The 17,371-nt window shown below is 49.0% G+C and overlaps 1 protein-coding gene across 8 annotated transcripts in view; it reads left to right on the top strand.

Moving 5' to 3' along the window:
* LOC147017748 (phospholipid-transporting ATPase IC-like) overlaps window positions 1-17,371 on the top strand; it is a 159,478-nt gene that overhangs the window by 22,960 nt on the left and 119,147 nt on the right. For 6 of the 8 annotated variants that reach the window (XM_085847630.1, XM_085847632.1, XM_085847631.1 and 3 more), the window contains one exon: window positions 16,530-16,704. In XM_085847630.1, the coding sequence (XP_085703756.1) occupies window positions 16,557-16,704 (148 nt within the window). In that variant the 5' untranslated portion in view covers window positions 16,530-16,556. Of the gene's footprint in view, window positions 1-7,633; window positions 7,763-15,358; window positions 16,089-16,529; window positions 16,705-17,371 lie in introns of those variants that run through there. The other 2 variants (XM_085847629.1, XM_085847636.1) reach the window with 2 other exon arrangements.

Here is a 17,371-nt window from a genome sequence, read left to right as displayed (position 1 = left end):
CAAAGGGGCGGAGCCGGCCCCGACAAAAGGCGTGGGTGTGGAGTGTGGAAGCTGGAGGCTCTTGGTTTGTTCAAGCGATTGGCAAAAGGCGTGGGCGTGAAGGTCAATGAGAACGTCATTCCCTTTCCTGTTCCCTTGTCCCTGAAGGGAAATTGTGGAGAGTTGTGGTGATCGTTCCTGTTCGAAGGTTCTGTTCGTTCGTCCGAGCTGTCGGGCGGACGACACGTGCAGGCGCGCAGCACGAGCCAGTGGACCACGCCGGAGGGACTCGGAGTTACGGTCGCCAAGGACTCGACGCGCTCAGGGAACTCGCGACTTCCATTTCTTTTGGGTTTTGTGTGAACGTGTGTGTGTGGCGCCAGTCTGGAAAAGTAGAACGGTTAAGTGTTGCCGTGTAAGTCATATTCGGTTGTAGATCTGCGTTGGTTCTTTGCTTGTGTTTTTCTTTACATAAACGTATACGTGTATTGCTTTTGTTCCTTTGTTTTATTGCAATATACGTGCCTTCCGTGAATAAATGTGCTTGTCCGATTGTTTCCCGTTTTGCTTCGTCTATTCCTTTTATTGAATCTCCATCTTGCATCACGTAAGGGATTCGTAGTGGGATTCAACATCCCGGTAATTGATCGGAACCGTCAAGGCCGACGATAACGCCGCTCGGTTATGCCTGTAATACGGAACGAACCGCTTAAGCGGTTCGTGTCCGGAGTCGGCCTGTGGCGTGGTCCCATCCCTCGACAGATTACCCGTGCGAGTTCCAAAGGTATATCGACCATCGGCGATTTACCCTATCTCGCGCGGGTGGACTGCGGACTTGGTGGTGGTGGGGTTAAACCCCCACCCGTGACTGGCTCCTGGCGGTCGTTCCCGGAGGGTCACGACTGAATTGTCCGTCCAGTGGGCGACTCAGTCGCGATTCGAGTTATGTGGCCGATCACACGCCGGCGGGCGCGAATTCGCAACACTGGTGTCAGCGAGCGGTAAACAAACTCTCCCGTCTCCAAGCTAAATTCACGGGAATCTGTTCAGGGGTGAGTGGAGCGACCCCCGATTCCCTCCAAATTACGAGCGCATTAAATTTAATCCCTTACGAGAAATAAGATGGAGTCTCAAGGCGAGCGTGAGCCGGGGGTAGATATGGATTTAGAATGTGTAGAGTCCATGGTCCAGGATGAAATCCCCATGCAGGACATTCCCATTGTGATGCAGGAACAATTCCCCCCCCAACCGAGCCCAGAACCCGAAATGGGCGCGGCAGCGGCCGCGGTGTATGACACCTCCCTCCCCTCTCCGCCAAAGCCCCCCGATCCTTGCCGAATCGGCTCAGCCGAGTGTACCCGACATGGCCCAGCTATGCGCCATGCTGGCGGGAGTAAACGCAACCATGCAGCAAATGGGAAACGAAATGACAACGAATGCGCAACAAATAAAAAACAACATGGAGGCAAATACGCAAATAATGCGGGGTGAGATGCCTGCAGGCGGGCATAATGGTGGCGCCACGTGCTGGAGCCAACGAGCTGGGGGGAGTGCAACGGCTGTCAGGCCCGCAATGGAGGCGCCACGTGCTGGAGCGAACGAGCTGGGGGAAGTGCAACGGCTGTCAGGCCTGCAATGGAGGCGGGTGAGGAGAAAATAATTTGGGAGACGCTTTGGGCAAGGGTAGTGACAGAGAAAGCAACAGTGACGGTGACACAGAGGGAAAAACTAAGTGGGGTGACTGCGATGTGTGAGACGAGACACGAGGTGACGACGAAGGAAATAGAATTAACAGAGACACGAAGGGAGACGCAGGAGATAAAATAAATAATAGTGGAGACAAGGGAGGTAATGGGTGAAGAGGTGACTGAGTTGGCAGAGACACGGGAGATAGAGGGTGAATTGGACGGGGTTAAGGATGAGCACACACACACGGAGGTAGTGGAGGATAATGGGAGCGAGCTGGCAGAACGTGTTGGGACCCGGTGCAAGCAGCCGGATAACCTCCTTCGGGAAGGGAGGGAGACGCTATGCTCCATTGAAGCAGATCACGACCAGGCGGGTCCGGTCGTGCCGAGCGAGGTTGAGGGGCGAGTGCACGGAGAGCTTGGGGGGTATGGAGGCCCCGGAAACCCTTGGGGTGGCACAAATCCCCAGTGTGGTTACGAGTGTGGTCCCGGTGTGTGTGGTGTTGAGGTGTGTGTTTAGAAGTGTGGCGAAATGTGTGTTGAAACGCACGCATTGCGCGGGTGCAAGGGCGTGTGTGAGAGTGACCGGGTGGGTGACAAAGACCCCGTGTGTGGATGAGACCCCGAGTGAGAGTGAGGCCCCGTGTGTGAGTGGTGTGGTTGCGAGTGTGCCGGAGTGCGTGCCTCCCAGCACGCCGTGTGTGGATGAGGCACCGTGTGTGAGTGGAACCACGTTTGCGAGTGAAAGGGCATGCGTGAGTGAACGGCCGAGTGCAAGGGAGACCGTGTGTGTGAGAGAGCGGTATGTCAGGGAGATGACGGTCGGCATGCGGGAGCACGCAGCCGCGTCTCCCGGTGTGAATGTCATGTCGTGGTGTACGAGCGTCGTGACACGCAGGTGTGCGTGGGTCGAATGGCGACGACGACGGTGACAGAGGAACGGAGGCCGAGTACGGCCGTAGCTGTTTTGGGGACCGTGCCGGGTTTACACGGCGGCGAGCGCGAAGTTCGTGCTGTGGTACGCACGAGGCCGCCACATGCGCGCTTGCGGGAGTGAAAACCGGTCCGGAAACGCCAGCGGTGGATGTTGCCGATCCCGCGGACGGACAAAGGTTAGGCAGGATTACGGATTCGGACCGGACGGGTTCTCCACGCGAGCTTGTGTTAAGCTCCAACGGGCAGAGCACATGTGTTCGCGTGGGGAACCCCTCGAGATGTGAGGCTTGTGTTTTTTTATGCGCCGGGTGACATCATGGCTGCGTGTGTGGTTGGAATCCGGCAGGAGGGTGAATCCCTGCCGGATGGTGCCGTCCAAGAGGGACGAGGGACGCGAACAGCTGCTATGACGTCACGCCACAGGTGCGCGGCTGTGAATTGCCGCGCTGGTGCGCAGGTTGCGAGTTGCCGCGCTGGTGCTGCGCATTTAAAGAAAAAACAAAGAACAAAAAAGCAAGCCTCGCTTCGGATGAACAGGATTCCCAGGCAAAGGGTGGAAGACCCCCTTGCCTGGGCACAGGATACAACTCGTCAGGGGGAAGGGTTAGCTTAGTTAGACTGGCTTCATGGGGCAGGGGAAAGTCCTCATGGAGCCTGTGGAATGGATTTGGTAGAGGGATTGTCGTCAGATTTAGGAGGGGAAATGATTTTTTGAGGATTTGAGGAGAGAGACAGACTTGTGAGTGTGTGGAGGGGACGTAGCTTAAGGCCCAGTCACAACTTGACGTTTTAGCCAGCAATGGCAACGTATTAAAATGTTTGTAAAACGCTGGCTTACGTTGAACCTTTGATGTTTTTTTTTAAAGATTCGGACGTATTCATAACGACTTGGTCTTATGCAGAACGTATTAGTAACGGACACAGAACGTTTTGTTGTGTTATAGATAACTTATACCAACGAATGCTGAACCTGTTGTCAGCCTTCACAACCTATGCCCAACGATAGTCTAACTTATGCATAGCGCGCTGCACGCATCGCCGACGATGACGTGGCGTAGGTTATGAAAAGGCTGCCGCACAACGATTCAAATCATAACCGCCGCAGAAATGGAAGTGTCAACATCGCAGTCACACCTTGGCGATCTTGCCAGCGTATGCCGACGTCTAAAAACGTGTCTAAAACGCTGGCGCACGTCGAATACGGTATGGGTAAGTTTGGTATGTGTGAATAGAACGCTAAAGTACGCTAGCATACGTCGTAGTAAGTGGAGTACGTCTTGTAATTTTAAACATGTTGAAAATTTTACGACGTACTTGCCATATGACAGACGCTCCGCATGCGATGGGAATAAGTAGTACGCACGATATGCGATTGTTGACACACATCGACACACGTTACTTGTCAGGTGCTCATAAGTCGAAACACGTCAAGGTAATGGTGAGCGTCAGTGTTCCAGACTCCCGGTTTTTTTTTTCTTCGGTATGACGGTGTTCAGTGTACAGTGCGGTTATGATTTAAATCGTTGAGCGGCAGCCTATTAATTATATTATATTATAACCGCACGAGAAAGCGAAGTGTCAAAATCACCATCATACCGAAGGAAGGAAGGAAGAAAAAAATAAAATAAAATAAAACCAGGAAGTCTGGAACACTGACGCTCACCATTACCTTGATGTGTTTCTACTTATGAGCACCTTACAAGTGACGTGAGTACAACACGTTACTCATAGGTTAGAAATAAGTTTCGGATACGCAAAACATTACCTCGACATGTTTCGACTTATGAGTAACTCACAAGTAACGTGTGTCGACGTGTGTCAACGATCGCGTGACGTGCCTACAACTTATGGCCAGCGTTATGCGGAACGTGTGAGTCATACGCTGGCATAAGTCTTAAAATTTCAAGCATGGAAAATTTGAGGACAACCGAAAAGTACAACGTTTAAAGCCAGCGTACAACGACGTATGGTAGTGTTTTTCAGCGTGCTCTCAATGTTATCAAAACTTACCCATAACGTATTCAACGTGTACCAGCGTTTTAGACAAATTTTCCAAAAATCGGCATAAGCTGTCCAAAACGTCAAGGTGTGACTGGGCCTTTAGCTACATAGGTTAAAAGGAACGTGCTGTAGTTTAAGGGACGACATGGGAGCACGAGTTAGTTAGGGGATGTAGTGAGCAGGATGGCAGAATTCAGCGATGTGTGAGTTGGAGAGAGAATGGAAAAATGTACATGATGAGTTAGCGAGGCCAGCGGGCCTGAGTGTATGGAGTGATTTTGGAATGCATGGTGCGATGAGTGATTGGGGGGAGGAGTGATTCCCACCCAAGAGACCCCGGGGTCAGTGTAGAGTGAGTTCGCTGGGTTAGACAAATTGATAAAATGGAGGTCGTTTTGTTGTTGGTGGGAAAGTAGGCTCGAAACCCGTTTGGAGGGGTGCAGGAGCCCTGTTTACGGGCTGGGAGCGTGGCTACGAACGGTGAGTATCACTGAGTGGGTACCCCGGGCACCGGGCTAGTCGGCCGCCGTAGGCCAAGGGCCCATGGGGGGCCGGGATAGTGTAGTGGGCACGGGTGCGCCCGCATGATGCGGGGGCCCAGGGCACCATTAGCCGCGTGGGCAGTGCATTGGGCACGGGCACCCAGGGAAGGGGCCGGGGGCACCAGCCTGCCACGTGAGGGTTTCAGGGGAGTCGCCATGGAGGGCACTCCCCGGTGTTTAGGGAGCTGGTAGGCTCAGAGGCAGTGTAGTGCCCGGGGGTGCCATCGTAGGAGAATCGGCAGAGGGTAGTGCCTGCCAAGGGAGCCACGCGTCCCAGCCATGAAACTGTGTGAGGGCACGGAAAGAAAATTGGGGGGGCGAGGCCCAAAAATTGTGAGGACACCAACACAGGCGATGGGAATCTTGGTTTTTCGAACCGATAATTTAAGCGAGAGGCACTTGTTGAAAGCCCCGGGGTAGTTTAAGAGTTAATGGTTAGGGTAGATTAGGAAGTGTACCCCTCTGCACCATCCATCCCTTCGCTCTCGTAGTGGGTTGCTGGACCCACATTGGGTTAAGGTCGCTGAAGTCTGGGGAGGCCATCTTGAGGCTTGAGTTGGGCCTCGACACAGAACGCTAGCTCTCCCTCATTCCCCTCCAGGAAGGGAACTTAGGGGTTGGGAGGAGATGATAGGTTAGCCGAACAAGGACGATAAACGGGGTTAGGGGACGATTTCTAGTGGGGAAGTAAGGATAAAAATAAAAACAACAAAAAAATAAGTTGGGGCTAAATTGGGTTTTGACAAATTAAGGGGGTGGGTATGGACAGAGACAGGCAAAGGCGATAGGTTGGGAGGTAGACAGTAGGTAGCTCCGAGCCCGCCTTCTGAGTGGCCAGCACCACCGCACTCCCTCCACCAACCTCCACTGAAAGGCAAAGGCTGGCCAACTTCATCGGCTGGCTGTGTTACTGCAAGGCCTGTGCCGGTCGATCGTCTGCCAGCTGTTTTGCTGCAAGGCCTGTGCCGGCCACTTCATTGGCTGGATGTTTACTGCAAGGCCTGTGCCGGTCGGATCGTTTGCTGGTGTGTTACTGCAAGGCTTGTATCGGTCGATCATCTGCCGGCTGTTGCTACAGCGGCCTTATCATGCCATGCCTTACCTGTTCACCTTTGCCATCCATGCCTACTGCCCTCGTCATCTTTTACCCCCGTTCTGTTTTGTATTCCCCCCCCCCCCTTTGTTCATTGCCATGTGCGCCGGGATCCTCGCGCAGTTTGCGAGGACTGCCCTGTTGGCAACTACAACACGGGCCTGCAGTGGTGGCCCGTGCACCGTGTTTGCGTCCATCCATTCATCCATTCAACCATCCATCCATCCATCCGTTGTGTTCATTGTGTGTGCCACTTGAGCTGGCACGGAGACTGCGTTGCTCAGCTCAAGCAACGTTGTGTTCATTGCGAGTGCCACTTCAGCTGGCACGGAGACTGCGTTTGTGCAGCCCATGCACCGTTGTGGTTCACTGCGTTCATTTCAAAAGGGGAGGCCTTGGACTGCGTGTGTGCAGCCGGCCACTTTCCCTGTCACCGGCATTGCCTGAGCCAGAGACTGCATGCAAGCAGCCTGGCTCCCTGCTAACTGCTTTTCTCTTTGCAGAGTCCATTGATCCTGGGCCATGGTTAGTGTGAATTTATAAGGTTAAGATGTACTGTAAATATGAGTGCGCCCCTGGCATGTATGTGTTAGCGCCGGCAATTTTATTTAAGTCGTCTGTATGAGTGGGTTTGTTCAGTTAGTTACTCAGCCCTCAGGTTATTTATTTTGGGGACACGAATACACTGAATGTCGCACTCAGGGATCCGAAGGTAAAACGTATTAGGGGAGAACTAGACATGATGGTACACGAGAATTTGACGACTTTGGACGAGTCTGTAAAAAGGGGAGGGGGTAGTGTTACGGTTGTGGAAATTCGCATTACACCATAAAGGGTCCTCAGGTGAGATATATCGGTAAGTTCATGTGTAGTTCGCCCAAACCCATTGTTAAGAGGGAATATATGTGATCCATTCGGGCTGCGATTCTTCAGTTAGTCGTTTTTCTTTGGCTATTGTTAATTTGGTGCAAGAACAACAACGAACATCGCCACAACCAACATCTCAACGATCACTCCATTCACTACACGACGCCAACAATCACACCATTCAAGACACGACGCCACCTTCCACAACTACGTTGCCACGTCTTCGCCACTCGCCATTCAACAAGCACCGTGCGGTCACGATCTCCGCGGGACGGATGGAAGGAGCGGAGTGGCAACAACAACACCCGCTTAAATATCTCCCGCCAAGATCTCTCACCCAAAACGCCACGCTTTGGCATGGCTGAGGTGCGATTTGAGCCAGGGGTCAAAGGTGAAAAAAGGTGGGGGCCTGATTTTGGGGGAATGATTCCCTGGCTCCGAGCCAAAACTGACTTTGCCCGTCCCCCGCACGGCGCGGGGAGGGGGGAACGTGAGGGCACGCCCCTTTTAGGGAAGCTTCCAGAAGGGAGGTGGAGACAGAAATGGGGCGGGGCAAAGGGGCGGAGCCGGCCCAGACAAAAGGCGTGGGTGTGGAGAGTTGGAATCTGGAGGCTCTTGGTTCGTTCAAGCGATTGGCAAAAGGCGTGGGCGTGAAGGTCAATGAGAACGTCGTTCCCTTTCCTGTTCCCTTGTCCCTGAAGGGGAATTGTGGAGAGTTGTGGTGATCCTTCCTGGTCGAAGGTTCTGTTCGTTCGTCCGTGCTGTCGGGCGGACGACACGTGCAGGCGCGCAGCACGAGCCAGTGGACCACGCCGGAGGGACTCGGAGTTACGGTCGGCAAGGACTCCACGCGCTCAGGGAACTCGCGACTTCCATTTCTTTTGGGTTTTGTGTGAACGTGTGTGTGTGTGGCGCCAGTCTGGAAAAGTAGAACGGTTAAGTGTTGCCGTGTAAGTCATATTCGGTTGTAGATCTGCGTTGGTTCTTTGCTTGTGTTTTTCTTTACATAAACGTATACGTGTATTGCTTTTGTTCCTTTGTTTTATTGTAATATACGTGCCTTCCGTGAATAAATGTGCTTGTCCGATTGTTCCCCATTTTGCTTCGTCTTTTCCTTTTATTGAATCTCCATCTTGCATCACGTAAGGGATTCGTAGTGGGATTCAACATCCCGGTAATTAATCGGAACCGTCAAGGCCGACGATAACTCCGCTCGGTTATCCTTGTAATACGGAACGAACCGCTTAAGCGGTTCGTGTCCGGAGTCGGCCTGTGGCGTGGTCCCATCCCTCGGCAGATTACCCGTGCGAGTACCATAGGTATATCGACTATCGGCGATTTACCCTATCTCGCGCGGGTGGACTGCGGACTGGGTGGTGGTGCGGTTAAACCCCCACCCATGACTGGCTCCTGGCGGTAGTTCCCCGAGGGTCACGACTGAATTGTCCGTTCCGGTGGGCGAGGCGGCTGCTATTCGAGTTACGCGGTCGCTCGCATGCTGGACGGGCCAGAATTCGCAACAATATATATGTATAATAGGATTACATGTATGTATAGTCGGATTATATATGTAGGTTACATGTACATTTACAGTTGAATTACATGTAGGTTACCTGTATATATATGTACAGTCAGATTACCTGTGAACATGTAAGGTTACATGTATATATGTACAGTAGCATTCCATGTGAGCATATATGTATATTACATATATATGTATGTATAGTCGGATTATATATGTAGGTTACATGTACATTTACAGTTGAATTACATGTAGGTTACTTGTATATATATGTACAGTCAGATTACCTGTGAACATGTAAGGTTACATGTATATATGTACAGTAGCATTCCATGTGAGCATATATGTATATTACATATATATGTATGTATAGTCGGATTATATATGCAGGTTACATGTACATTTACAGTCGGATTACATGTAGGTTACGTGTGTGTGTGTGTGTGTGTGTGTGTGTGTGTGTGTGTGTGTGTGTGTACAGTAGGATTACATGTGAAAATGTAAGCTTACATATACAGTGGCATTCCATGTGAGCATACATGTATATTACATATATATATATATGTGCAGTGGGATTACATGTATGTATAGTAGGATTATATTTATGTACAGTCGGATTATATATGTAGGTTACATGTACATTTACAGTCGGATTACATGGAGGTTACTTGTATATATGATGCCCCGCGAGAAGGAGTGATGTAAGCGACATTTTTTAATGATATGATGATGATAGACTCGGATGATAGGGTAAGGGTTAAAATAGTGCTGTATGGCATTAACTCCAAAATGGCCGATGTGTCCCTTAAGGCCCTGTCACACCTTGACGTTTTAGCCAGCGTATGGCAAGGTATCAAAATGTATGTAAAACGCTGGCGTACGCTGAACTATTGATGTTTTTTTTTATCCAGTTTTGGACGTATTCATAACGAGTTGGACGTATGCATAACGTATTAGTAACATACACGGAACGTTTCGATAACATACAGATAACTTATATCAACGAATCCTGAGCGTGTTGTCAGCGTTCACAACCTATGCCCAAAAATAGTCTAACTTATGCATAGCGCGCGGCAGCGTATCACCGACGATCACGTGGCGTACCCTATTAATAGGCTGCGGCTCGACAATTCAAATCATAACCGCACTAGAAATCGAAGTGTCAAGCCGCTGTCACACCTTGACGTTTTAGCCAGCGTATGCCGACGTATGAAAAATTTGCCGAATACGCTGGCACACGTCGAATACATTATGGGTAAGTTTTGTATACGTTAAGAGCACGCTGAAGCACGCTGGCATACGTCGACAAATTTTCAGCATGTTGAAAATTTTTCGACGTATGTCAGCGTATGACTCACACGTTCTGCATACGCTGGCCATAAGTTGTTGGCACGTTACGCGATCGTTGACACACGTCGACACATGTTACGAGTAAGTTACTCATAAGTCGAAACATGTCAAGGTAATGTTTAACGTCAGTGTTCCAGACTCCCTGGTTTTTTTTTTCTTTGGTATGACAGTGATGTTGACACTTCGATTTCTAGTGCGGTTATGATTTAAATCGTTGAGTGGAAGCCTATTAATTATATTATATTATAACCGCACGAGAAATCGAAGTGTCAACATCGCCGTCATACCAAAGAAAAAGAAAAAGAAAAAAAAACAGGGAGTCTGGAACACTGACGCTAAACATTACCTCGACGTGTTTCGATTTATGAGTAACGTACAAGTAACGTGTGTCAATGATCGTGTAACGTGCCGACAACACATTACTCGTAGGTTAGAAATAAGTTTCGGGTATGCTAAACATTACCTCGACGTGTTTCGACGAATGAGTAACTTACAAGTAATGTGTGTCAACGATCGCGTAACGTGCCTACAACTTATGGCCAGCTTATGCGGAACGTGTGAGTCATACGCTGACATACGTCGAAAAATTTCAAGCATGTTAAAATTTGTCGACGAGCTCAGCGTACTACGACGTATGCCAGCGTACTACGATGTATGCCAGCATACTACGACGTATGCCGGCATGCTCTTAATGTATGCAAAACTTACCCATAACGTATTCGACGTGTGCCAGCGTTTTAGACAAATTTTTCATAGGTCGGCATACGCTGGCTAAATCGTCAAGGTGTGACAGGGCCTTTACATCACTCCTCCTCGCGGCGCCTCATATGTACAGTAGCATTACATGTGAGCTACATGTATGTTACATATTACATGTATGTACAGTAGGATTATATATGTAGGTTACATGTACATTTACAGTAGGATTACATGTATATATATATCCAGCAGCATTACATGTGAGCATACATGTAGATTACATATATATGTACAGTGGGATTACATGTATATATAGTTGGATTATATTTATGTACAGTAGGATTACATGCATATATGTCCAGCAGCATTACATGTGAGCATACATGTAGATTACATATATATTGTTACGGCTGTGGAAATTCGCAATACACCATAAAGGGTCCTTAGATCAGTATGACGCTAAGTTCATGTGTAGTTAGTCCACATCTGTTGTTTCGGGGGAATATGTGTGATTCTTCCGGGCTGCGACGCTTTGAGTTAGCCATTTTTCTTTCTCTATCGTTATTTTGGATCATTAAGCCGCCAACAACTCAAACACCACCACCTTCGCCTCTTTACCTCCACAACTCCATCCCGCAAACATCGCTTCACCGCCATTCCCAAACGACGCCCGCCAACAACCAAACCACCACAGCAAACCCCCCACCACCTTCGCCTTTCTCCTTCCACAACCATCAACCACACCACCAGTCAACACCGAACGTCGTGCTGTCCAGGGCCCGTTCGGTAATAATTGCCGAACGCATCGAGCCGCGAGTACAAATGCGTTCCTTTTAGGAGAGGAAAACGGATCAGGAAGGCTTCACGCCCCTTTTCTTCCATCCAATGACTCAGTATCGGGTGGCATGGCCCCGCCTCTGAACCTGCTGTGAATGCGTTCCTTTTAGGAGAGGAAAACGGATCAGGAGAGGCTCACGCCCCTTTTTCTCCATCCAATGGGCGAGCGTCGGGCGGTATGGCCCCGCCTTCAAGCGCATTTTGATCCGCGAATCTACGTACAAGCTCCTCCCCCGGTCTATAAAGACGCGAGAACAACGCAGCTCGTGTGTGCAGAAAGTGGCGCGAGTCGGAGGAGTGCAGAAAGGGGTGCAGATAGTGGCGCTCGTCGGAAGTCGTGGAGTCTGAGAGGTTGTCGTTGCGGGGATCGGACGGCGAAGGGGACGGAGCTTGGAGGTGAGGTCGAGGGATGAGTCGCTGCGTGAAGCAGGGACGTGGAAGAGAGCTCAGGGGCGAGAGTTCACCGGAGTCGGTGCGGTCCCGGGATCCTGCTAGCGGGACGGAGCGTCCGCTATTCCCCTCTCCCGACCCCGAGCATCAACAATTCCCCCCCCCCCATCCGCGCTGAGATAGCACCGCTAACCCTGTCCGTTCCCCAACCCAACCGTGGTGCCGACCAACATGTGCCTGCACGACGCACGCCCAAAGGAGCTCACCGACCATACCAGAGGCACGGAGTCAGGCGGGTTACGCAGACATTGCGGCGAGCCCGCCATCGCGCCACGAGGGCGCGGGTAAGACCCCTTCGGTCTCGTGGACCTGGCCGATCACCCAGGTCCCACGTTCATTTGGTCCACGGACCTGTCTGCCTCCTTGCCTATGAGGGTGGCTTTCGTTTTCTTTGCTTTTTGTGTAAATGTATGTGTGGCGCCAGTCTTGTAAGTAAACCTGTATAAGTGTGCTGAAAATAATTGCCTTTTTTATTCGGTAGTAACTCTGTGTATTGTTCTTGTTTTGACTGTTATATGTGCATTTTTGTATGGCTGTGAATACGTACTTGCCTTGTGTGTGTGTGAAATAAAGTGCTTGCTTGTTGAACTGTTTCCCGTTTTGTTGCGTCCTTTCCTTTGTTTGAAAGTTCCATCTTGCATCACGTTAGGGATTGGTCGTGGGTGTAGACACCCAATAAATAATCTGAACCGTCGAGGTCGATGATAACTCTGCTTGGTTATCCCTGCAGCACGGAACGAGCCGCTTAAGCGGTTCGTGTCCGGAGTCGACCTGCGGCGTGGTACAACTCCTCGGTACGCTACCCGCGCAGGTACTTAGGTATATTGACAATCAGCGATTCATCCTATTTCGCACGGGTAGAATGCGGACTGGGTTGTGGTGAGGTTAAACCCCCACCCGTGGCTAGCTCCTTGGCGTTAGTTCCAGGAGGGTCACGACTGAATTGTCCGTTCCGGTGGGCGACGTGTCGCGATTCGAGTTACGTGGCCGATCGCATGCCGGGCAGGCGAAATTCGTAACAATATGTACAGTGGGATTACATGTATGTATAGTAGGATTATATTTATGTACAGTAGGATTATATATGTAGGTTACATGTACACTTACAGTAGGATTGCATGTATATATGTACAGCAGCATTACATGTGAGCATTCATGTAGATTACATCTATGTACAGTGGGATTATATTTATGTTTAGTAGGATTATATATGTAGGTTACTTGTACATTTACAGTAGGATTACATGAAGGTTACTTGTATATATGTACAGTAGCATTACAAGTGAGCTACATGTATGTTACATATTACTTGTATGTACAGTAGGATTATATATGTAGGTTACATGTACATTTACAAGAGGATTACATGTAGGTTACTTGTTTTTATGTACAGTAGGATTACATGTGAGCATGTAAGGTTACATGGATATATGTACATTCACATTACACATGTGTGGAGTGGGTTGCATGCGAATATACATATACACTAAGAATAGATTATATGAAGGTTACATGTCCACTCGTTGCAGTTGTGCAAAGCCGGCGCCACCCCCTAGGCAATGACACACAACATATAGCGGTCCGAGAGAGTCATTTCATTAGTATTCGTTTTAGATATCCCTTCCCTATTGTCTTGTGCATTTATAGGACAAAATGCGTTGCAAGGGCTTTTAGGGATGTCTTTGTTTCTATCCTTTGTACTTTTATCTATTTTATTTTATTTCGCAAACAAACCTCCCCTTTCCTTCATGCAAGCATGCAGACCACAGCAACAGGCAGCTCTTTTGAATATGCGCACCATCTCCTGTTCAAATCTCGCACCATTGTCAAACAGACGCTCACCTCCGATCTTCTCCAGAATCGGACCACAATGCTACAACATTTCTACAACCATCACAACGCCTTTATAAAAATGATCCCCACATCAATCCAAGCTCACTTACCTTCGCCATTAACAGCCACAACCACTAAAATGCCTCAACCACCCTGCCATAGCTCACCGCTATAGCACATCAACCACCACTCCATAACTCACCACTACACCACTGCCACGATCACCACAATCACAGTCACCACCACGGACGCCCACCACTGCCCTTTGTAGGTGGTGGAGAACAATGTGTGCCATGTACCAATGCGGATGCTGATGCTTGGAATGTTCTGGTGTGTTGCTTTAAGCGCAAGTAAGCGCTCGAATCCGTTCAACATTGTATGGATAGCCCGAGCACTCCGCTCAATTACGGCCCCCATTTGGTGTCCAGCGCATGTTCTTGGCTGGAGAGTGCCACCAGATACCCTCGCCCCATGTTAATCTCAGAAATTATTCGCGTGGAGAGGTGCTGAAGCAAATGAGGCCATTTCTAGTGCCAAGTCCTTGCATGGGCAGGGCCAACACTTGGGGAAATGTCCGCACACCAATGGGGGCACTTGGAAACTCCTACTGTCCATCCTGATCTGCCATGAGGGTCCTTCCTCAACAAACAACTATAAAACACCCTGTGAGGGGAGGGAGATGCATGCTTTTGCTTTTGGCTTGGTCGACGGTATTGGCAGAAGGTGGAGCTGAACAGGTGGACGAAGTTCACAGAGCAGAGCGGGTGGAGCGGAGCGCTGGGTGGGCAAGTGATTCAGGCGCCGTGCTCAACACATTCATTAGGGCCAAGCCGAAACATATTTACACTTAGACTTCCTCACACATCATTAGGACTATCCTCTCACACGTTCTGTCTCATGTTTTCCTCTCGTCTGCTGTGGACGCAAAAGAGCAATCAGCAAGGACAAGTCCCGAACGTCTGCTCTTTTCAGAGCGACCCCACAGATGCCCACCTCTTTCTATTTTGTGATCTGCACCTCATCCACATTTCACTGCACCCTCATCACACCTCCTCCAACCACACACCATACGACATCCTCAGTTTTCCTCCCCTCCTCCCCCTCCGAAGAAACTGGGAAGCATGGGCCTGTCGGCCACGCCAGGTACAACAGAGGTCACAAACATCTCGTCTCATCTCTCTTTGCTCTCTAACTTTCCTTGGGTATGTTTCTAATGGTACCTGTCTTGTATAGTATAAGTTAAGAGTGTGTAAGCTTTGTTATATCGGTATAATTTTGCACACTATCTTGTTTCTGTTGTAGATATTTGCATTTCCCTTGCTCCACTAGTTATAAATAAACATGCTTGTGTTATAAATGTACCCAGCTCATGGCATCTTTTCCCTCATGGTCCAGCGTAGTCTGTACCTAGTGTAGCTGAGAAGTTCTGCCCCATGTGATTTGCTCTTGATTAGCCGGTGCATACTCACAGCTCCACTTGGCTCTACCTGATCTTGTAAGTTAACTAGAGTATGCATCGAGGCACAAGACCCCCCCCCCCACGTCCCCCTTGGTGCAGCCGTCCACACGTAAGTTATCACGCGAGGTGGTGTAACCCTTCCAGCTTGGCATTACCAATCGGCGCTCGTGGTTGCTTAGCAACCCACTGGAGAATGAAGTTATTCGTGCCTGGTGTTCGTGTTCAGGACTGCGTGTTCAGGAGGAATTCGAGCGCTTCCTCTCTTGGCGAAACTCGAACCCCGGATCCGTAACACTGTATATGTGTCGTAGGATTACATGTGTACATTAGGATTACATGTATATTCCATGTATATATGTGCAGTCAGATTACATGTGTACATATATGCAGGGTTACATGTGAGTGTACATGATTTGTGTCATTGGTAGCATCCTCATATGGAAACCTCTCCACTCTTTTCCCCTTCTTTCATGTGTTTGTGATAAATACATGGCTTGAAGATAGAAAAGTTCTCTTCCTGTTCTTTATTTTGATATCTTGAGCTCCGTCTAGTATCACTCCTCTCAGCCACCACTACAAACCTCCTCCTTTCAGTCCTGCCTTTTGAATGCTGACAAATCTCTCTGTTTCACGCTGTCATTCTGGAAGGATTGTCAAATCAACCCACCCGTTTATTTTCTTGCTCATCCACTGGATAGAAGTTTAGTCTCTTGAACTTCTAGGCCTCACCAACAGACATGACCTCTCCTGGGATGACTACGAAGCATAGCTGCCCTTCAAAGCCAGTCGCAGACTGGGCATCTTCCGTCGATCCAAGCCTTTCCTACTCGGTGTATGGGTTTTTTTTCTCCTCTCTCTGTCTCTCTCTCTCACTCAATTGAGTACTGCTCTACTCTATGGGCAGGTATCCTAGTAACACATAACTTTGGATATAACTTTGGCAAGACCTACATGGTTGGATAGTTCAGCCTTAAATTTTCAAGATTATATGTTCTGGCTTGCTTTCTCAGATGATGAAGTGAAATATTTTGAATTTAATATTTTGATTAGAGTATGTGACCTAGTATTTGCTTGCATCAGTACCACCTGTGCAGTAGTAATATTAAAGTATGGTGTTGGAAATACCTGACGGATAGTTGGGTTTGAGGTAGGTATTGTGTTAATTACGGTGGTTATCTGAGTGCAAATGAAATAATTTGTGGTTTTCTGACCCCCTTCCCCCCACCCCCCATCCCGTTCACACCTTCACCTTCCCCCCTCCCCAATGCTGCAGCCCTTGCCCACAGGTATAACTGCTAACATGCACAGTCCAGAGGGAAGCGAGGAAATGTCTCATACGGACGATGGGGATGATGAGGGAAGTACCGATTGTGAAGAAGACTCCATCCCAGTGGAGAAAAACAATGGCCAGGAAAATGGGATTGGTAACCAGCCAATCCCCAGCAAAAGTAAATTCTCATTGCAAGTGATCATAAGGTCTATGACATACAGTAGGCATAAGGAGAGAGGAAGTGGGTCAATTGATAAAAATCATTTCCCACATGGGGCAAGTGTGAAAACATCCTGACTCAACCAGGGACCTCATCGTTGACGTGGTAACAGCCCACTGAGTGATTGAGTCTTTTGCGGTAAATAACCAACTGACATTAAAATGAATATCTTGAGAAAGGATTGTTGTTATAATTAAAGTTTACGGTACCGATGTGTTGAAAACCAGCGTGGTTCCTGGTGCCGATGCGACCGGAAACCACGCTGCTCATCCATTAGCAATGTATCAATACCCTGCAGGCTGTTGAATTTCATATCATTCCATGAAATCGACCAGGCCATTACAGGTCCTTGCCCCACAATGTCTGCTGTCAGTACAAGTAAGAGAAAAAGGAAATGTTTCAAGAGTGAATTCAAACTGAAATTTTGTCAGTTTGTAGAATAAAATGGCAAGGGAGAGGCTGATTGGGTATTTGAAGTGGACGGGGAAAAAATGGCACTAGACTGGGAAGTTAAACTGTGCCAGTTAGCTGAGAGAGACCTTATCGTATTCTCAATCCATCGGATCACATACAGGATGCCGTTTCCATGAACAGGTCAAGTTTTGTTGAGGCTCACACAAAACTG

This window comes from Eptatretus burgeri, chromosome 11 (genome assembly GCF_056783735.1).
Source record: "Eptatretus burgeri isolate ZD-2024b chromosome 11, Ebu_testis_v1, whole genome shotgun sequence".
In the NCBI taxonomy this organism is placed as follows: Eukaryota; Metazoa; Chordata; class Myxini; order Myxiniformes; family Myxinidae; genus Eptatretus; species Eptatretus burgeri.
The sequence above is the reverse complement of the archived record's forward strand: the minus strand, read 5'-3'. Positions and strand labels throughout refer to the sequence as shown.